This window comes from Neodiprion fabricii, chromosome 6, assembly GCF_021155785.1.
Source record: "Neodiprion fabricii isolate iyNeoFabr1 chromosome 6, iyNeoFabr1.1, whole genome shotgun sequence".
NCBI classification, from domain to species: domain Eukaryota; kingdom Metazoa; phylum Arthropoda; class Insecta; order Hymenoptera; family Diprionidae; genus Neodiprion; species Neodiprion fabricii.
In genome coordinates, this window is record NC_060244.1 from 17606315 (window position 1) to 17627881 (window position 21567).

Genomic DNA, 21567 nt, shown 5'->3' on the forward strand with positions numbered 1-21567 from the left:
TGCAAGGTTTACGTGAGCAACGGAGCATTCTTAGAACTAGTCTTGTCTGAGATTTTAAATTTGATACCTCTGACGAAACGTCGTATACGTATAACTCGCCGTAAACGCCAATAGGTTTAACGCGAGTATTTTTCCGTGTTCTGTATTTAAATTACTGTTTACAGCAGTGATCTCGGCCTATCGCAACAATTCGAATTAACGCGGTTTGACAATGCGCCTAATTTTACTTTCGTCTTTTGTCCACGCTTTTGTCCATCCGCTGCCGCCGAGAATTTCATTCGTAAATCCAACTCCATCTTTTGTGTCATTGGCGGGACAATGATGAAAAAAAGTAATGAATTCATTTGCAAGAGCTCTGATTGGCGGTAGGGAGAATGTCATTTACCGCGTGTGGGAAATCAAGATGAACGAGATGAAAGAGAAATTAATACCTCTGCAATTATACGTGCATACATACCTACGATAATTTTCTTTACTCGACAGCTTCCAATCAAATCAGTAAAAATATTGTTACGCCCGTAGCAATTACATGTTTTGAGTGACGTATTATACCATGTGATGACCTTGAAATTCTGTCGTCTGCACTCTGCGAAAACCTGGCGAGAGTAGATCTTATGCAATTCGGCACCGGCGGTTGTGTGACAATAAGAATATTGTAACGGCCGTCAGTTATTTTCTCGCCGATTTCAAATATTTAAAAAACAAAATGGCATTAAACTTATTGAGGTTCCGCCCAGTGGTCGGCGGTGGACAGCATTTCATGAAAATCGCCGGTGTCGTTAATATCAGAATGGCTGAATTTTGTCGGGGTCCATGTAACCTTTCAAAGGTAGGATCTTTCGGTATTGTGTTAGAAAATATTTTCCATCGTGCATTTAATTATAAATAAGTATATTTATATAAACATTCGGTGCTTCAGCTTAATCAAATGACTTATTGCAGCATTACCAGTTACTGTCACATTACTTTTACATAACCACACCAATGTAATTCTTATTGGAATTGACTACGTACCCGAAATTGTACAATTCCAATAATTTACCAGAAAGAAAAAGAAAAATTATCAATTATGTTATGTTTCGGATAGTGAATATGGATGTGTACTGATTTCACCTAAAAATTTATACTCTGTCATTATTTTGATGAAATAAAGACCGGTTCAATTTTTTGTTATCTTTTGTAATGTGCGCTAAGGCTTTGTTCAAGTTATGTTCTTTGCAAGTCAAAAACTTATACACAAAAGGTAGCAAACAAAAAAATTGTCATCAATTTTTGTTCTAGACGTACAGTATCGCTGACAAATTTAACTCAGCATCCATATTTTCGTAAACATGAATATTATCATACGTAATATATAATTTTCTATAACATTAGAGGTATTCATAAATAATCTTACTCCCATACCAAAGTTGGACAATGTATTGTCGATGTCTTTGCATGACAACAGTTTGCAGCGGTTTTATCAACACCAAGATTTTTCATAAACATATCTGAGACTAATATAATCAACATTTAATCGTGAATTTATCTTTTGAAAATTTCAGAGTTAACACGTGTTTACCGTTCATTGAAACTATACTGACAATGAGTCAACGACCCGTGTACTGATTATCATAGAATTTGTTTTTTGTGCACTATAATTGAGCAATGCTTATGAATATTTATCAAATGACGACTTCAGAATAAATTCATTGCAACACTGATGTGGAAATAGGAACGTAAGGCCATATTAAATAATTAGTAGTCTTTAAAGGAAAACATTGCTGAATTCAAAATTCGCTGTATAACACACCTTCTTATTGTAACTGAATATATAGTATTTAAAACATTATTTGAATTAGGTTTATTCATTAATCTATATGAATTTTTTTGGCAACTATTTCACATTCAAGGATTGGCACTAGTCCTAACGGGATGTAGCTATTAAGAAAGATGTTCAAGGATTTGGAATTCTTTGTAATCTTATTAGGCAAAGCACAAAAAATGTGAACCCATCTGAAAACATATGGATATCCGATACAAAAATAGTGTAGCATAGCTTTAAACAATTATTCGTACCCATCTTTTGTACAATAGCAAAATGGAACATCGCAAACCGGCAGAAGTTGTCTCTTTCCAAGTTTTTTGTGCAACCGAAATCTTGAGATAACCTTTAGTCATGAGTAAAATTGAATGGGTCAATTGTATTTGAACAATAATCAGAAAGTCAGGAATTGTATATTTTAAATAGCTGTATTTTGGGAAGTCCATTTGAGAAATCAAGTATTGACTCATTAATTCCACGTTATCTATGAAAATTAAAAAAAGCAGCTGCACCAAGGTCGTTACTACACTTTCGCTCATATATCAGTTGGATGTTTGCAATAGTTAGTTGACTTGTACAAAACGTGAAGGCCAGGCAGCTCTCCAGTAGCCAGTCTAATTGTACCAATCATAGGACCAGCATCTCATTATACGTGTCAGAGGTTTCCCTTATCAGTATTGCACAATGGTTGGTTAACTCGTTTGGTAACTAAATTAACCATCACAATATTGCAGTTATTTTTTCATGATGCTTAATTTAAATTCCCAAAGCGCTCATACATTGTCCTGGTATTGCTAAGAAATTTCTATGTATTTCATAACCTGATATTTGTATACTAATTTACTCTAAATTTATTATTCTACGATCTAAAGCCATAAGCATTCGTTCCGCATGATCATATTACACATTTCTGGCGACTATTGAAGCAATTACTATTTATACTAACGGTCGGTGAACGATTCTTGTTTCAGGAATCTAACAAGGGTTACAGGATAGAAAGAGACACTTTTGGTGAGCTCAAAGTTCCAAATGATAAATATTACGGTGCCCAAACCCTCAGATCGGTACTCAACTTCCCCATTGGAGATAGTTCGGAGCGTATGCCTGTGAGTATAATATAATTACACCTAGTATGTTTGAAAGCCCGCTAAATTTAATAATAGTATATTTGTTAAACTAATTATTAAGTGCAGCATTGAAGTTCATCTGGCTAGTTTAACAAAATGATGCAGTAAATAAATCTTCATTTCTCTTGAAATTGGAAATCTAAATTGCAAATTATTTAATAAGTATGGCATTTTAACTGCTCTGACCTTTTGAATGTCGGCTGTTTCTGTTGCCATCATAATTTCTTTGCATATATTGGTATTAAAGCAACAGAAAAAGACGTGCCTTGTTCAATTTTAGTTTAATATATGGGGTCAATCTTTTCTGGGGTCAAATAAGAGAGGAGCTTCAACCGGCTGAGGCTCCGTTTCCTATTATTCACATTCGTTAGTGTCACAATAATAGTCTGAGATTGTGCAAGTGCGCGTAGTCCGTATTTTGGATACGTTCAATACATGTGGATGTAAACAGATTTGAAGTATAGGGTCCTCAGATGATAATCACACCCGATTATCACGACGTGAACAAGTATGAACAAAAGCAAGTAGATCCTCAGCTAGCTATATCTGCGCTCTCATCCGACTGCCGAGAACATTAAACCTGTATAAGTATGGATAAATCGAAAATAGACTATTACGATATGTAACATTCAAATGATGTCAGTTAAGCATGACAAAATTTTTATATTCCATTTGAAGTAGTGGGATGATATTCATAGATTTTCATACTCAAATGTAAGAAATAAGTGCCTAAAATTTTAATTACTTATGTTATTTTTCAGTACGCAGTTATCTGTGCTATGGGAATATTGAAAAAAGCGGCAGCAGAAGTAAATAAAGAGTATGGACTTGATCCGAAAATTGCAGATGCTATCAGCAAAGCAGCTGATGAAGTGATCAGTGGAAAGTTATATCATGATCATTTTCCTCTGGTCATTTGGCAGACAGGTTCTGGTACTCAAACCAATATGAATACCAACGAGGTAATTTGCCTTTTATTACGAAAATGCAACTATTTTTCTATGGTTTCATCTGTTTTCGCACAATGTAAAGTTAGTATTATAGCTTCATGTCTGTACCGCATAGAGCCGAATATCAGAGTATTGATCGTATGATTAATACGATAAAAGCTGATGAATGTTATCGTTAGGCACAATAATGGAGTTGTTCAAGTCAGTTTTTTGCGTATAATAAATTTTGTACTCAAAGTGAAAACTTATTTGTCATTTAATTTCAGGTGATTGCTAATCGAGCAATTGAAATGCTAGGAGGAGAACTTGGATCAAAGAAACCAGTTCACCCTAACGATCATGTGAACAAGTCGCAGAGTTCTAACGACACATTTCCCACTGCGATGCACATTGCCGTTGCTTTAGAGATTAACAAAATATTGTTGCCTGGTCTCAAAGAACTTCATGCTGCACTCAAATCCAAATCTCACGAGTACAAAGATATTATCAAAATTGGTCGTACCCACACTCAAGATGCAGTACCATTAACTTTGGGCCAAGAATTTTCAGGTAATAGCACAAATCAAGAACATAAACTGTGTGAAATGGGCGGGAAATTATTTGATATTCCAAAACTGTGTCTTATTTCACGCAATTTCGTTGGTTGAATATAAAACTGAATTATTCCGAAATATTATCTATCAAGTTTCAGAGAATTTTCATGTACAACTATAAATATTTGAAGAGTTTCGTCGATTACTCTTATATAACTGTGTTTGTGAATGATATTCTGGCATCTAACAGTGAATCACTAACACAGAGGCTTTTGATATGTATACAACAGACAATTTTATTTATTCATACATTTACGTATTCATGGTTATATGAAACGATGGAAAATATTACCGATTAATTTTTATTAACTTAATTTTTTTTAGCTTATGCACAACAGATTGAATTTGGAATTCAAAGAGTACAAGATACATTACCAAGATTATACATGCTGGCTCTTGGAGGCACGGCAGTTGGTACTGGATTAAATACTTACAAAGGCTTCGCGGAAAAATCGGCTGCAAAAATTGCAAGCCTTACAGGATTACCTTTTGTAACAGCGCCAAACAAGTTCGAAGCTTTAGCCTGTCATGATGCTATAGTTGAAGTACATGGAGCATTGAATACAGTTGCCGTATCTATCATGAAGGTCAGCACTAAATAACTTGAAAAATTTTGTCTTCCAATGCACGGCATTTATTGTTTAATTTCATAATTTCTGTAAGAACCTCTAAGTTATTTGTTGAAATAAATTTGGCCTTTTTTCCTTTAACTACAGATACAGCTGACTTGGTTGCCTAGGTATTTTTAATGACAACACCTTTAATTCGATTTTCAGATAGCTAACGATCTGCGATTCCTTGGTAGCGGACCACGCTGTGGCCTGGGTGAGCTCTCGCTTCCAGAAAATGAGCCTGGTAGTTCGATAATGCCTGGAAAAGTAAATCCCACGCAGTGCGAAGCGATTACAATGGTCTGTGCCCAAGTTATGGGTAATCACGTTACTACATCAATTGGCGGAAGTAATGGACACTTCGAATTGAATGTTTTTAAACCTGTAATGGTGGCTAATACGTTGAGATCTGCTAGACTTCTGGGAGACGCTGCATCAGTATTTACGAAGAATTGCGTACAAGGCATTGTTGCTAACAGAGAAAACATCAAAAAAATTATGAACGAGAGTTTGATGCTGGTTACTGCTTTGAACCACCATATCGGTTATGATAAGGTAAGGAGTATTCTAAATAGTTTTGAATGTTTGGTGAAATAGAGATTGATTAAACTAGTAAAGTTTTTTTTTTCAATCACTTGTTCATTCCATACATGGCAGTAACTTCAAAATAATATCTCTCGTCACTTTTTTAGGCTGCCGCAATTGCTAAACAAGCTCATAAGGAGAATTTGACTCTAAAGGAATCTGCGTTGAAAAATGGTTTGACTGCGGAGCAATTTGATGCTTGGGTCAGGCCTGAAGAAATGCTTGGACCGAAAGAAGCAAAATAATTCTCAATCCAAGACTGTTTTAATTTGAATCAGGAATAGTTGTAATATTTTGGCAAAACTTTTGTAATCATTAACCATCTGTTTAATACCTTATTTATATAAATAGTGTACATTTTGATAAATAGTAACATACTTATACTTAGTACTGCACTATTGCAGTTGTCACGTGCTAACAAAAACCCCAAGAATCGGCTGGATCGTGTTATATGCGTTTGTATATTTGTTTGTAATCAACTACGTCTGTTTTAAAATACCGGAGAATATAAAAAACTTACTCTCATTAATTAAATTGGCAAATGTTTTTTTTAATTTGACGAACAAATGAGAGGTGATGAACTGATTACATTTTGTTTAGGAAATAATCCTTCTTTTCTTTCCCAACTACCCCAGAAGTTTGGCATGATAATGAATCACCACGGGCGTTACACGAGTTCTAAAGAATGGGATTGGATGATACTAGTTGGTCAAGCTGTACATCACTTCAAACCTGATAGTTTACGAAATCTCTAGTAGTATATGTAGAATAAAACTGAAATAATGTTAATTACAGTATCAAATATCACAGTAAACATAAATTGGAGGAGAAAACCTTTTGTCTTTCGTTGCTGTAAATCAAGGTGTCACTTCACAGTCATGGTGATTATCATGTTTAGCATTTATGCTCGCTATTTACAGCAATATCAACAAAAGTGGAAGAAGCTCCGACTTATGGATCTGCCAGAAGTGGGATTGCTTTCAATGGGTTTTATCGTCGTTACTGGTTAGGTGATATCATTATAATGACGATGCAGCAGCGGACTGTAAGCATGATCAATCACGAATTACAAATTTTATAACATATAATTATAAATTTTTTAATCTATGCGCAATTGCTAATAAGTTCCAGATAGATAATTTTCTTTGAAAATAAATTTTTTACGTTTAGAATTTCTATGTAGATGCAATGACAAATTAGAGTGAACATTTGCACTCAGTATTCTACTCTGTACAGTTTATGTTTACTCACAGTGTATGAATATAGAGTGACTATCATTGAGTATTATATCCTTATTCTGACAAGACATTTTGCAATAGTAAACGTCCACGATATGCTAAAAATAGAATTTTATATCAATGTGCGAGATACATCATGTAAAGAACATTATCTGCAAAAAATGATTCCTATGGTCAAGATATCTACTATTTTTACGGTGAAGTCTTTGCTTTGCTAGTTGTATGTTTTATATGTAACATGCTCTATATGTGTTTTAAAATGTATCAGTTACTTGTTATATATTCTTTATCCGCCATTCCATCGTGTCTTCTCAATTATACTTTTTTTCTACTAGTATTACCCGCAACATGTTAATTAGTTTTCAAGTTCAATAGGTAATACATTATAATGGGTATATTGCAAAATCATAGAAGGACAACCCAATTATCATATCAGCAATTCAAGGTCGTAGGCCGTCAAACTTTATATAGTTATTAATTTCAGACAAGATATCAGGCTGAGTACCAACCAAGCATCTTCATACAGCAAGATGTTTTTGCACGCTAAACATATTACAAGACAAGTTGTGAAACGATACTATGGAAAAGTCGGCATAGTGGGTGTACCTTTTGAGGCAGGGCAAGTGCGTTTCAAAAACACTTTCTTTAAATAAACTATGTGTTATACTAATAACACATTTACAATAACGCTATTTTTTCCAAGTTTACTGACTATGTCAATGTCAGTCTATGACCATTTATGGAGTATGTAATAGTAGAAACATCATCAGTAAGTTCCTCAGAAAAACGATTTGATATTTTAATTACGAGCCAAATATACATTTTTGGACACCTAGATAGTTCGTATTTTTTTTTTTTATTTTCAAGTGCCGTGCTAACGTCATTTCTTTCTTGATTCATTTTTTATATTTGTTCATCTATTCCCAAAGTTATTTCAGAGAATTAACTACAAACAAGAGCGTGAGGTTGTAAATCTACAACAATTACGCCACACAATGATAGTATCTAAAATATTACAAAACTTATTATTTCTTTGTAAGCAAGAATCAATTATTCATTGTCAATTTTTATCATCTTAATAAATATATGTCCGGGGAGTCAACTCATGCTCATTCGAAATGATATTCTTGTAAAGAAATTTGGAAATGATAGATCCCTATCAATATTCGATTACTCATCTTATGCTTATTTTGAAATCTGAATTTCAGTATAATATAAAATTAGTATGTATCCATTAAATTATTATCGTAAATTCAAACTGTTAGTTATATAACTGCATGTGTCTGCTCAGGAAAAAGTTGGAGTTGCAAAAGGCCCACATGTGATCAGAGCTGCAGGGCTAGTTAAGGAATTAGAAGTTTTAGGTAAGTAAAGATTTTATCCACATTAAAATTATTTGGACAACTATTGTTACTCTGCGACCTGCAGTCAGATATTGTAAAATATGTTAATTGCATTATACTTAACAATGTAGGGATTGACATCAAAGATTATGGTGACCTATCTTATGAAGTTGAGGATGTGGCAGTAAAGAACATGACTCACTTAGGTCATTTCGCGGGTTGTACTAAGTGCCTATCAGAAAAGGTGGAACAGATTTTAAATGATGGCAGACAAGTATTAACTCTTGGTGGTGACCATAGTCTTGGCGTAGGGAGTATAGATGCACATGTTAAAGTACGTACTTAATGTACACTATAATTAATGATTGGGCTGATACTCAAATTTTGAATCTCGTTACCACTAACAAACGTTCCTGCTATGCAACAAATATTTGAAATATAAAATTTGTTCTACAGGTCAAAAAAGACGTGGCTGTTTTATGGATAGATGCACATGCAGATCTCAATACAAATGCAACTAGCGAAAGTGGCAATGTGCATGGTATGCCAGTAGCGTTGCTGACTAAAGAGTTATCCGATTATTGGCCATATTTACCTGGTATGGATTGGCAAAAACCTGTGTAAGCATGAATCTTCTTCGTTGTACTTGGTACAAGACTTGACCAATAGTTATGACCCAAGAAACGATGTGGTGATATGATGAATGTTTGAGATGAAGACCGTAATATACAGTGAATGTCTGTTGAAACAGACCCTTCCAGCACACGAGGTCGCTGCCTTTGGCAACACGTACACAACATTTAGTTGGCAGCATATGTCAATTACATTCGGCTCAGATAAAAATTGTATATTTATTGGCATAGGTGGTGACTCTGTGGCTTGGAAGGGTCTCTGTCAACAAACAATCACGGTATAGGCAATGGATTGAAACCGAATTTTGAAGTAACATGGATTTAAAATTTTTTTTAATTAAATGCAAAAATAAGATTGATTTCATTTAACAGAAATCAGATCACTGAATATTGTCAGCACCATGTTTAGCTAAATGAAAGATAAAGCTTCATGTAATTTAGGAATGGCGATATGTAAACCTAATTCATAGATATAAATCAAAGTCCATCTGAACAACTTTCCTGCCTGAAAGTCATAGGTTTACAAGTTTGAATAATTTCAGGTTATCCATAAGAAGTGTCGGATATATTGGTTTGAGGTCTGTGGATCGCTACGAAAGACTAGTAATCGAAAAATTTGGGATCAATGCTTATGGAATCAGAGATGTTGAACGATATGGTAATACTCTCTATCTTAGTATTTTCAAACTTGCTTTTATTCATTTTTACAGATAACAATAAAAATTCAAGAATTTCTAAAATTTATTGTATTATTTATATTCATACTACATCCCAATCAAGCTGAAATTCAAAGTGTTTGACTTATCTGAAATGAGAAATGTTCTTTGAGATGGGTAAATCATTTTTCATTTTCAGTGGGTAAAATCATCCCTATTTTGTAAAGTAACTTGTCTGATATTTTCAGGTATACATGACGTTGTACATATGGCATTATCTAAAGTAGATCCAGAAAATAACAAATCTTTACATGTCAGCTTTGATATTGACTCACTCGATCCTTTGGAAGCTCCAAGCACTGGAACCCCAGGTAGTAAAAGACATATTATATGAACAAAATGAGTGTTTGATGAAACCATGAATTTTGTGAGTATTGATAAATGGTACATGTTAGTTTGCGATTATTTTCTTTACAGTTCGAGGGGGTCTTACTTTGAGAGAAGGGATTCACTTGATGGAGGAAATCTACAATACAGGTCGACTAAATGCTGTAGATTTAGTGGAAGTCAATCCACACATTGGTACCGAACGTGACGTTAAAAAAACAGTCGAAGCTGCAATTCAAATTATTCAAGCAGCCTTTGGATATAACAGGCGTGGACTCAAAGTTCCTAAAGGAATTGATGACATACCATTGCAAACGTTCAAGTAATCAATCAGTATGTCGTTCATAACTATGTCATCAATAATACTACTTTGTCAAATAACTATGTCAGATTATCAGGTGAACAAAGTTGTTCTCACAGTATCATAAACGCTTCAACGTTGTTGTAAATAACTGATTGGTAGTAAACCTGAACGTCGAGCATTTCAATGATTTGTGTAATGACAGCCCTTTGTTGATTCAAGATCAATTAAAAGATATTTCCATTTTCCAGCTGGTATGTATTAATTAATGGCTCATCAACATTTAGTCCATATCTTTTCAAGTTTTTACGAATGCACGCAAGCACTAACTTTTAAACGTTCATTCTCTAGTAGGTTGATAAGTCTTATTATATACGAAACTGCAGAATCGGAAAATAAATTAAAACATTTCTTCAGGTGATTCCTTTCACAGGTTTTATTCACTATTCCATACATTCAAATATAAAAAAGTGAATGATACATCTTCAATTTTATTGTACATTTGATACTATTTCATAAGCAAATAACACATGAGAATTTACTTAAATGAATTTTATTATCGTTTATATCTAAAATTCGTATATCTTAAAAGCCATTCCAGTAGAATATCTGATTACTAGTTTGTTATACCAAAATATATTCTAATTGGTTGTAAGTTAATACGTTCGGGAGACCAATCTTATAGATAATTATCAATAGTAGACATTTTTTCAGTTTCACTAATGGCACCAACAGCACATGCGAGTAATGTTTGAACGTCTTTTGGTTCATTGCCACCAAAAATGTAACCGTTTGCTTTATCTACTGCATTCTTTACTTGCAATAGAAGAGACTGATTGGAGATGTCTAATGGTATAAAACTCACTAAGCTGTAATCTTCAACCAGTGAAACCAATGCGGCATTCAATTTTTTATACCTGCAAATTAATTATAGTATTAACGACAGATCTTTTAAATACTTGCATCTACGAAAAAGATAAAGTCTACATTTTTAGGTATGTTTACATAAATAAAATGATCTGAACACCCATCACCATGTAATCACAAATGAATAATTACTTTGAAGTGAAGGGATCTTCATTGAGCTTTTCCAGAAGATATTGTAAATCAAGAACTTCCGTATAAAATTCAAAATTAAATGTCAAGCGATCGCTGAATTTCTTCATTTCATCTATCTTCGTCAAAACATTAATGTGGGGTAATCCTAGATGTAGCATTGTGCTGGTACAGAGCATTAAGGATGACAAATATTTTCCTGTAATAACAACAAAACAATTATAAATCTTTGACTAAATAATCCTGTATTGATAAGTAAGTCAATCGAAAAGTTTTGCAAAATGAATGTACTATTAACAATTTTTCGAAGTAATTTGCCCGACACTGCATACATTTTTCCATTCGCCGTATCCAGTAACTAAACCAGCCCATCCACTTTTCTTTCGGAATATCGGTAGATATTCTCTCACGCTCGGCAAAAAGCTCAGTATTACTGGGAAAATGCATTCCTTCTAGCTGTCGAATTCTGGGAATAGGGCAGCCACAAGGACCTGGGTTACGACTATTAGGAGGGTGATCCAGAAGAGTTAGTCAAGCCTGAGTAAATAGGCTCCTTTGCTCTATGTTCTGGAGTGTGCTCACAATGTAGGAGCTAAGTTTCAAGGCGAGAACTATGATTCAGATTTTGAAGCCTGTCAATCACCTGAGACAAACGTACTCTTTTGTTACTTTTCCATGTAAAAATTTTTGCATATTTTCTCTCTGTACCAGGGCATGCTATCACCAAGACCACGACGTGCACAAATTGCAAAACTTTGCGAGTGACCTGAGTAATAAAAAATACTCACCTGGATCACTACAATGATGTGAATCAATTAGCTGTACGCAACACAGTCTAACAAGATTTTGTTCCAATCTCTCTGCTATGCGACTAATTGATTTGTGATGGGTGTACAGCTCTACCTTAAATTTCGAATTATTATCTTACATTGAATATATTGTACAGATATTACGTGTCAAAATAAATGAATATGTACATAATTTCTTTAAATATCCCATTTCACAAATAAGACACATAAAGACATAAATATTGCTTTCTCGTGAAAAAGAATGAGTATTTAGAAGATGAAAGATTGACATTATGCTATAATTTTGAGGAGTACAACTTCATTTAAAAAACGTTTAACATCAACGTACTTGGCCAGGGCAATCGATGATCAAGTAGTAACCTTTGAGATTGAGAATTTTTTCAATCAACCAATTCACATTCGCTTCTAAAAACTCCATGCAGTAAATCAAGGCACCGTTTGGTCCTAGTCTGTAAGTAGTCATTACTTCGTCGTGTTTAATCAGCTCCGAAATGTCTACCAATGGGACATACTTCATGTTTTCATTCGCTGGATCTAAGTGCAGTCACAAAGAACAAAAAATAATATAACTATGCAATGTTTAAATTTTTGAATATTGTATTCTCTTAGCGATTTGAATAACTGGTAGGAATGCACACATTTTTTTAAAGATCGTACCAGTAAACAACAATATCAAAACTTTTTTTGAACTGCTTGTGATAATGAAGTGCTCATTTGTTCATTATAATAAAAAATTATTTCTGTTCGTATAACAATGAAAAAGAACCAAAATATTAAAAACTGATATAATCTCATACTCTGATTTAAACTTCTTTGAAATTTTATCCAATATAAGAATTAAAGAGAATGAGCATAATTTATGAAACACAGGTAGAATAGATAAACAATTCTGTGGCAATTTCAAGGATTTAAGGATGTGCTTGGAGCTTCTGGAATGACTAGTCAATAATGTAACCCAACGCTCACCAATGTTAATAACAGCAACTGTTCTACCCAGTTTCGTCAAAAACTTTGACATTGCATCGCAGAAAGTAGTTTTCCCACTACCAGGTGGGCCAATTACTAATTGTCCAAATATCGAGGTCATTGTGTTATAAATGAGCAATCGATGAATGAAGATTCTTCAATTTACAAGAAGAATCACAAAGACTATCAAAGACTATATTTTCTTGATAGCAGCCACTATATGTTTCACAGTTTGTACTCCATAATCCTTTAAACAAATTGATATTAGCAATGGCTTTTCTGTAGCTATTTGCTCAGCAATGTACCGAGCTGCTGCGTGTATTTGATCATCATCCTTGCCCAATAAGGTTCTGCAAAAAACTTTCTCTGTATATCCAGTAATACTAATCACTAGCAGTGACTTAAATACATACTTTATTGTGTAAACATCGCTCTTGGCAGCTTCTTCTTTGGTCACAGTCAGTATGGAACCAAATTTTTCAAACTGAGTAAGAATCAAGAACATACGATTCCTGAAAATTTTTTTTTTTTAAACAATTTATATTGTTTTGGGGTTAAAATACACTTGAACGTTACTGTCCACCATCTCTGGCGAATTCTCTACCTGTAGTTTTTTATTACGATATCGGTGTGTACCCCATTGATCACGACCCCCGTAGATTTGTCTTCGCTCGCATACGTTAAATTTGGACTCGCCGCAGCCGCTCCGGCTTCTAGGTTAACTTCGGTATCAACTAGAGACATGTTATTGACACATTCTGATTGGAGATAAGTCTATTCGTACCATAGCCAAATTAACAAAATTCCTCGTTGAGTTCACAGTACTCATCTGAGTAAGAACCTTCGATTGAACGTAGCCTGCTTTGGCCTGCTTTACATTAAGCCAATCAATAAGCCCAATACGCTACAATCCACTGAATTACAATCACAAATACAGGCAGGGTAGCACTAGGTAGAACCCATGAGGGACAATTTCGATAGAAATTCCACTCATCCTTTTGTTCGCATTATCGCCGTAGACTATGAGACTGAAGATATCTAAAGATGTTCAGCCTCGGGTTCGATTCTGTAATTTCACTTTTCACATTTTCCACCATTCAAGCATTCTGATTAGTTTGCAAAGTTTAGTCAAGTGAAATTACATAATCGTCCCCCTGCACTATCGACCACTATCGACCCATCCTATGGAATCATAATTTTAAATCGAGTCGGTATAGCAAAATACTGCAACCCCTCGCCGGCTTTCAGCTCGCATTAGCTTGCCCATACCTGCGAAGCAAAGTTCATAAAGTTAGCAGTCTTTAAATGTATATCGTCAGTCATCCTTATCGCTCTTTCTCGTATTGGGACGTTTAAAAAAACAAGTTGGTCCCGTCTATTGCGAACTACCGTCGACGTCACACTGAGACTGAAATACTGACAACCTGATTGCGATGATTGAAAATCTGCTATAAGCTCTATACCAATTACAAATGGCAGCTGCAGATAATCGTGACTGCGCAGATGCTAGCGGAGATTCAATATGTCTTTCAGTGAAACCTCGTCGTATTTTACTGTTCAGTGGAAAAAGAAAGTCCGGCAAGGATTACATTACTGACATTTTACAGCAAAGGTAATATACGTCTATCAATATAACGTGATATAACAGGATTCACGTACGCACATGCGTGACTCGACGTGATGTCAAATTTAACAATTGCCAGGTTATAGCGTAAAACCATAAACATCAACACAGACCGTACGTATTAATTTCTATTCGCCTATAAATTGTGCATCCGTACCAGGTTATTATTCATTTTCTTTGATCATTTTTACACATTCTAATTTTACTTACTTTCTCGTATTTCTTTTGAAAAAAAAAATTGCAATTTACTCTACTCCACAGATTAAACCATTTGCCGTGCGTGACGATAAAGATTTCTGGACCTATAAAAATTCATTGGGCCAAAAGTTTGAACCTAGATTTCAAAGAATTACTTGGAGATGGAGAATACAAAGAGAAATACAGGGGACAGATGATTGCATGGGGTGAAAATATGAGGAACAAAGATATTGGCTACTTTTGTCGTGCTGCTATCGATATGTATAATGGTAATATCACCTTACCATTCTTTCACAAATCACATATTCTATAATTTTGCTGTTTGTAAAACAAAAATAAATTATTGTGTAACACGGAGGTAAATTCGATCTTTTCGGGCCAAGCGCAAGTTTCCATTATGAGTTGTAGGTGAGTACTCATTCAAGCCAAAGACGAATATTGAAAATATGCGAGGTGAAATGATAATTGCCTCCTTATTACACACAAGTTTTTGTGTAACAAGAATATGTTACACGGTTTTTCACGAAGCACAACATTGAGGTCAAGATCACATAATGTCAGATTTGTTTGCAAGAGCGCATATGTGCAGTACAAAAACGACTGCCTTTAACTCCTGAGAAAACTGCGAGGAGTCAAAATTGGTCTTTTCTGTACTTTGCACATGCGCATTTGCTGACCCACTTTAATGTCATAGAAACAGGTATTTCGTGTACGAAAAATGCGTATCAAAATCTTGTTGCAACCCCTTTGATACTTCGATTTTTTACAACTATAAAGTGTATGTAAAATGCCTTTTTTCCAATCAGTGTGAGAAAGAAAACCTTCAGATGATTTTCAGCATTACAGTTTTTTTCAGGTAACTTTTTGCACAATCAGTGATGTGACAGAGCATGGCTGAACTTTCTATATCTTTTAAATTATCTTATTACATTCAACTGATTCTGAAATCACACTTTCCTTCATAGGTGTTGCACGAAATAGTATGTATGCGCGAGTAGGCTATGTTAGACTCGTGTTATTAGAACGTCGCCTTGGCTCATGCTGTGTTTACGGCAATACTCCATGGAAATCACCTAGTTTCCGCATTTATAACACGATGTATTATTTTATAATTGATGTTGTTTCATGTAGTAATATATTTTTTTTTTCAGCTCGTAATATACCCATATGGATAGTCAGTGACATAAGACGGAAAACTGATATTCAATGGTTCGTTGAAAATTTTGGCAGCGCTTGTAAAACTGTAAGAATTATTGCTGATGATGAAATCAGGACAAAACGAGGATGGATCTTCACACCAGGTCAGTGAATATGATAATAAATTTCTCGTTATCAATTTGCATTAACTTTTGCGTGATGGGCATATACTGTCTCAGTAAATTGCATATAATTTGGTGAACTCTACTTTTTGTAGGTATAGACGATGCAGAGTCTGAATGTGATTTAGACACCATGAATAAGTGGGACTTGAAAGTTTACAACAATGATGACAATATTGATGATATTTTGGACACTATCATCAGTCTGATAAATTGATCTAGTTTTACAATGTAGGTAGTACAGATTTTTATATATAATACGCTTTAATGCATTTTTGAGTTACATTTCGTACAATCTTTCATCATCAAAATTCCCGACTTTTCCAAGTTGACCAGACCTAAGATTGACGTTTGACAAGCAATTTTAGAAACTCTGGATATACATGATTGACAGAAAAAACTGTATCCCAAATAAAATTCGTGAATGCTTGTGCAACAGTTTTCTATATTTTGCGATCAGCATTGTAGAGAAGTGATAAATCCTTTGCAAATTATCAAGCAAATAGAATCTAACACAAAGCAATGTCCATAAAACAAGCCATTCTATTACACACTACAGATTTTTCAACAAATCTTTTCTAGTTTTACTAATTGCTAACAACTCTGTTAGTGTATTTCTATGACGATATCAAATAAACAATTTACTCTCAATAGTGATAAATATATTGAGTAACAAAAAAGATTTTCAATTTGTAGTGATAAAATGTCGAAATACAATCAAGAAGCTGGCTTAAAAGGACTAGGAAAACAAAAACTGCAGTCATTAACCTGTCTTGCCAGAACAAACGTCTGATCATAAGTCTGCAAATTTTAAAGTGAAATATGTCATAATAAGTGTATATATATTAATTCTGTAAAAATATTTATTTTTACATTGGTATATAAATTGTGGTTTAATTTCAAAATGGACAATTGAAAGGCAGATAGTCTGTTGCGGAATCAGTAAGATGAACTTCTACAACTAAAAAAAATTTCATTGAAAAAGTACATCCACCACTCACCGGAGACTGATGATTAAGTAGAATTATTTGATTCCTAAATAGTATTGCCCAGAAGCACTGCTCATTACTTTGGCTGTCCACTGGGAGATGCCCCTTTACGTTTGATACTGGTTCCTCTTTGCTCTTGTGGTTTCTGAATGAGTTTTTGGGTTCAATATTTAGAAGTGTTGCATCTGTAAGCACAAAAATCAATTCTATTAATCATATTCACCACGTTTTCACAATTTATATTTGATTCAAAAATTATATAGTATCAAAGAACTGTATAAAAAAATGAAAAAGTCGCGCGATTGATTCATCCATTGGAATTGGCAATGCATCTTCTTTTAGTATATACAATGTGTAGTCATAAATATAATTTGATACTTAGTTATTTGATTTTTAGATTCTATCAACCCTGCTGTGCAACTGTTATACTTCTTGGTGACGTTATTATTTCGGAACATTAGAAACGAAGTTCATAGCACGGTGCTATTTGCAATTTTTCAATGGCCCAACTTTTTATTGTGAAATCATTGAAATCAAGTGAAAATCTATGCTAATTGTTGCTAAGTAACCTCCTTATTAACGTGTGATAGAACACGCGCAATTTAATTGAACACACCCAAATCATGGGACTATGCATGGAACCTAGAAGACTATGTATGTATTAATAAGTTATCAATAAATTATCTGTCATAGAGTTGTATGTAATTCACGATCTATGATTAAGGAAATTATTAGAGGAGCAACTTACCACTTGTGACTCATGAAAAGTTATACACTTGACTGTACGGAAGGTTAAAAATGAAATTTCTATTTTACAAATAATAGTCACGGTCTTACATTTGATATCTGAAGACAAACAGAATGAAACCACTGAGCAATTATATTTGAAATTGGTTGTTGATGCCAGATAAACAACAGATAATTGTATTTAATACCTTGGCAGATTATAAAGCAAGCGTATACGTATGTAAAAACATTTACGCATTTTTATTAACATTTTTTACATTTTTTCATGTCTTCCCTTTCATTTCTCCTTCTGTATCTGTTTAAATAGTTACATTACAATGTTTTTGTGAAATTTTTCATACAACTGTGTGTATCATTGATAAACAGCAATCTGTGCAGTCTGTTCGCAGAATTAATGCGCACTTAACTTTGAAATTTTCATTCCATAAACGGTCATTTTTATATTTTATCATATAATATATAAATATCGGACCTTCGTTTTTAACCGTGTGATTATTAACTTTAAAAATTTTTCCTATTCCTTTATTTCTTCACTTCCGAGTTCCAACTGACAACAGATATTTGGTTGCATGCTTAATTCCAACAATTATATCTTGACGCAAGAAAATATAAATACAATAGATTAGTTTCAATACAACTGTCACAGTCTTATTTTATAGACATGTTTTTTATCTTTTGTCAAGTCAGACTGTAACTTTCAATCTGTAATATTATGATACAACGTTAACATCAGAGAGGTTTTTGCCTATTGGTTATTTAATTCAATTTTTCCAATTCATTGCCCAATCTTTGAGATTGTGTAATGATTATAGTGAATTTTTATTATCTGTTATAGTGTAGACATGCATTACGAAATTCAAGTAATTAAATTTTACAATATGATGGTTGTTCAACAAGAAATAATACAACACGAAATTGTCAACCTGTCTGGTGTTGACGTTTAGCGTCAATTTGAATCATGCAAAGTGTGCTCGATTCAATTATGCAGTTATTTTGAGTTCCTATAGGCATAAAGTAGCGGTTGAATTTCATCTCAGCCAAAGCTTTAATCGCAAGGCATCTACACCGTTTAAATAATATCGAAATAATCGTTTGTCTCGAACGAAACCTAAATTTTCGTACAATCGAAGCGCTGGTCGATTGGTTATTTCCGTTTCTAAAACTACTTCGTCAGCGTCATCAGCTACCATTGCTTGAATCGCTCGTCTCACAAGATTGGAACCAATTTTACGCTTACGGTATTTCACATCTACCGCAAGCATTGCAATGTATCCGCGCTTTATCACTTTTCTGTGGACATCAAGCTTGCAAACAATTGCTCCAACACACTCCTCTTCGTGCATAGCCTTTGAAAAGAAAGAAAACACGGAACCATTATGTCACCGATGAAAATTATTCAACTTTTGTAGATAGTAAAATGTAATGTTATAATAAATTTCAAATTAAATCTCCTGCATTGATTATTCTACTTTGCTTTTAAAGTTAACAAACAATGAGATTGAAGTTCGTAATTTTCATGTAACAACGCGATTGGTAAGAAAATTTGGTATCTCGAAACTTCAGGATTGTCTCATATTTGGTAAGCCATAATTAAGCAAAACATACTCATATTTTGCACACACAATTCCCTCCATGTCATTCTGTAATGGCAAATGCTGATTTTTCATTCAATGTTTTGTTACATTTATGTTACTAACTTCAACCTTGTCGCAAATATTGATCTCATTTTCAGATTAGGAAAGCCAAATATTTCAAACTAGTTTGAGCACATATACCTCTGAAATATATTTTTTTGTCTTACTAATAATTGATCCTGCGCAAACACAAATTGGTCATGATTTTTACACGTTTAATGGATTTTTCAATTTTTATGTATCGGTCTGAACAGTTTGAACTATATTTCGAGAATTTAAATAGTCATTAAAATTACGTACGAAAAAAAAATCTGTCTCAATAAAGGTATTTACCCCCATTTTAAAGCACAGTTTCTGAAAATAATAATCGAAATAGACATAACTTCAGTTTAAAGTATTTGCATGTGTACAATTTGTATAATTTTTTATGTATCCACCTTTCAAATAATATTATTTTAAATGGTAAGGTATATATGCCCGGTGGAAGTTTATTACTTTAGAGAGGTACATACATGTCTCTTAATTACAAACTGAAAGTATGACTGAGAATGAGATAACTTAAGATTTTATATGTATACATCATCTATTTTCCTCAAATAATAGTATTGGTGAGGATTCGTTGTCGTGATCTTGATTCATCATCACTATGAATACGTACCAGAAAGCACAGTTTGGGCCAATTATGTATAAAATACCTATAGGTATATATTGAATAAGGTTCGCTCAGGTCTTTCTGAATTAATTTCATAATATCTGGCATTTGCAGTTCACTCGTGTAACTAACATACATAATATCGCTGTTTTTACTTTCCACGGACGCTGTTTCCTCCACATTGTCTGTAACAAGTTTTTGAAGAATGACAATCAAATACAGTGCAATGATGAAATGTTCGTTCCGGTTAAAGATTAGAAAATACTAGTTGTAAAAGTAATCCAACATGATATACAACAGAATTAAGGTGTTTTGAGTATGAATTTTTACAAGAATCCATTTCATTCATGCGTAAAATTTTGAATACATTTGGAATTTCTCATAAAATGATTATACTATTGCCGAAAAGTGCGTTCTGGTCAGCACATCAAAACAATCGCATCACAAAACATTTCAAATCGAATCGATGTTAAACAAACGAATGAGATAGATTGTCGTAAAAACGCTATCAGTTCCGTGACACCACGCTTAAACCAACTTAAATAGCTTGACTCCGATTCTATGCTACAAACCTGATAGAACTTGAATATCCGACAGAAAACTTATTTTGGTGATTCATGTAGAATTGTTATAATTAATAAAAAGTAAGGAATTATCTAACCTGGCAAAGGCTTGTGACACATTATTGCTGGTATGTGAAAAAGGTATTAAGAATGTTCAACTGCAGCGTGTAGAAACTTACCACGTTGACTTTTATGACTAGACGCAACACCCTGGGGTACTGACACGATGCTCGATAGTTCTGAGGATTTTTTTGGCGAGTCTAAAACTCCGTTTACTTGATGCAAGCCATTTGCTTGTCGTTCCTCGTTAAGATTGTCTGTTTTCAATGTAAGACGGGACTCAACGTCTTGCGATACAGTATCTATTGTCACATTATCTTTTTTTATTTTGACATGGCCCATCTGCATTTCATGATGAGTTATTTCCATGTTATTTTCTATGCTCGCAGATTTATGCATGTTACTTCAAAACGTTTGTGGTTTCTGTAATTTTGTCCTTTTTGGTTTACCTTGTTATTTATAAATTTTTTTTTTTTTAATTTTACATAAAATATTTTTCTATTTCTCTTTTCTTCTCTTTCCAATCTGATATACACGATGACCTAGCTACCGCCTCTTTGACACACGTTTTTAACACTCTTCAGTCAAGTATACTAATGGCCATAGTTAATTATATTTACAACACGGCGGTTTCAGTCGAATTTTCATAGTTACTGATAGTAATAAACCTCGTTTATAAGAATTTTTTAACAAAATACGGACATCCGACATACATCACTAAAC

General features: G+C 33.8%; 6 protein-coding genes across 12 annotated transcripts in view; 4 read left to right on the forward strand and 2 right to left on the reverse strand.

Annotated features, from left to right (window-relative positions):
* The window catches only part of LOC124184988 (fasciculation and elongation protein zeta-2-like), a 296636-nt gene that overhangs the window by 70254 nt on the left and 204815 nt on the right, over positions 1–21567 (forward strand). The gene's annotated exons all lie outside the window — the stretch shown is intronic.
* LOC124184927 (fumarate hydratase, mitochondrial-like) lies at positions 540–6204 on the forward strand. 2 transcript variants are annotated; one of them, XM_046575147.1, is made up of 7 exons: positions 540–829; positions 2776–2910; positions 3693–3893; positions 4148–4430; positions 4799–5061; positions 5251–5640; positions 5778–6204. In XM_046575147.1, exons 1-7 carry the CDS (start codon positions 707–709, stop codon positions 5913–5915), a joined length of 1533 nt encoding a protein of 510 aa, XP_046431103.1. In that variant the 5' UTR covers positions 540–706; the 3' UTR covers positions 5916–6204. The 2 variants fall into 2 exon arrangements, with proteins under 2 accessions (XP_046431103.1, XP_046431104.1); XM_046575148.1 differs by lacking the exon at positions 540–829 and adding an exon at positions 2367–2491.
* Positions 7408–10995, forward strand: LOC124184947 (arginase, hepatic). 2 transcript variants are annotated; one of them, XM_046575211.1, is made up of 7 exons: positions 7408–7531; positions 8200–8272; positions 8383–8585; positions 8708–8871; positions 9426–9541; positions 9788–9910; positions 10017–10995. In XM_046575211.1, exons 1-7 carry the CDS (start codon positions 7439–7441, stop codon positions 10250–10252), a joined length of 1008 nt encoding a protein of 335 aa, XP_046431167.1. In that variant the 5' UTR covers positions 7408–7438; the 3' UTR covers positions 10253–10995. The 2 variants fall into 2 exon arrangements, with proteins under 2 accessions (XP_046431167.1, XP_046431168.1); XM_046575212.1 differs by lacking the exon at positions 7408–7531 and adding an exon at positions 7549–7677.
* LOC124184953 (GPN-loop GTPase 2) lies at positions 10422–14141 on the reverse strand. The gene is made up of 7 exons (XM_046575222.1): positions 13663–14141; positions 13472–13570; positions 13059–13408; positions 12421–12626; positions 12072–12186; positions 11287–11482; positions 10422–11144 (listed from the first exon to the last, which is right to left on the reverse strand). Exons 3-7 carry the CDS (start codon positions 13177–13179, stop codon positions 10907–10909), a joined length of 876 nt encoding a protein of 291 aa, XP_046431178.1. The 5' UTR covers positions 13180–13408; positions 13472–13570; positions 13663–14141; the 3' UTR covers positions 10422–10906.
* Positions 14512–19382, forward strand: LOC124184970 (phosphomevalonate kinase). Of its 5 annotated transcripts, none has more exons than XR_006871280.1 (6): positions 14512–14670; positions 14944–15149; positions 16032–16181; positions 16295–16430; positions 16896–17375; positions 17586–19382. XR_006871280.1 is itself a non-coding variant. In XM_046575252.1 (5 exons), exons 1-4 carry the CDS (start codon positions 14531–14533, stop codon positions 16414–16416), a joined length of 618 nt encoding a protein of 205 aa, XP_046431208.1. In that variant the 5' UTR covers positions 14512–14530; the 3' UTR covers positions 16417–16430; positions 17586–19382. The 5 variants fall into 5 exon arrangements, 1 of the variants encoding a protein (XP_046431208.1); XR_006871281.1 differs by having other exon boundaries at positions 16896–17217; XR_006871282.1 differs by having other exon boundaries at positions 16896–17141.
* On the reverse strand, positions 17697–21567 carry LOC124184959 (N-alpha-acetyltransferase 30). The gene is made up of 3 exons (XM_046575236.1): positions 20964–21567; positions 20228–20406; positions 17697–19281 (listed from the first exon to the last, which is right to left on the reverse strand). Exons 1-3 carry the CDS (start codon positions 21241–21243, stop codon positions 18964–18966), a joined length of 777 nt encoding a protein of 258 aa, XP_046431192.1. The 5' UTR covers positions 21244–21567; the 3' UTR covers positions 17697–18963.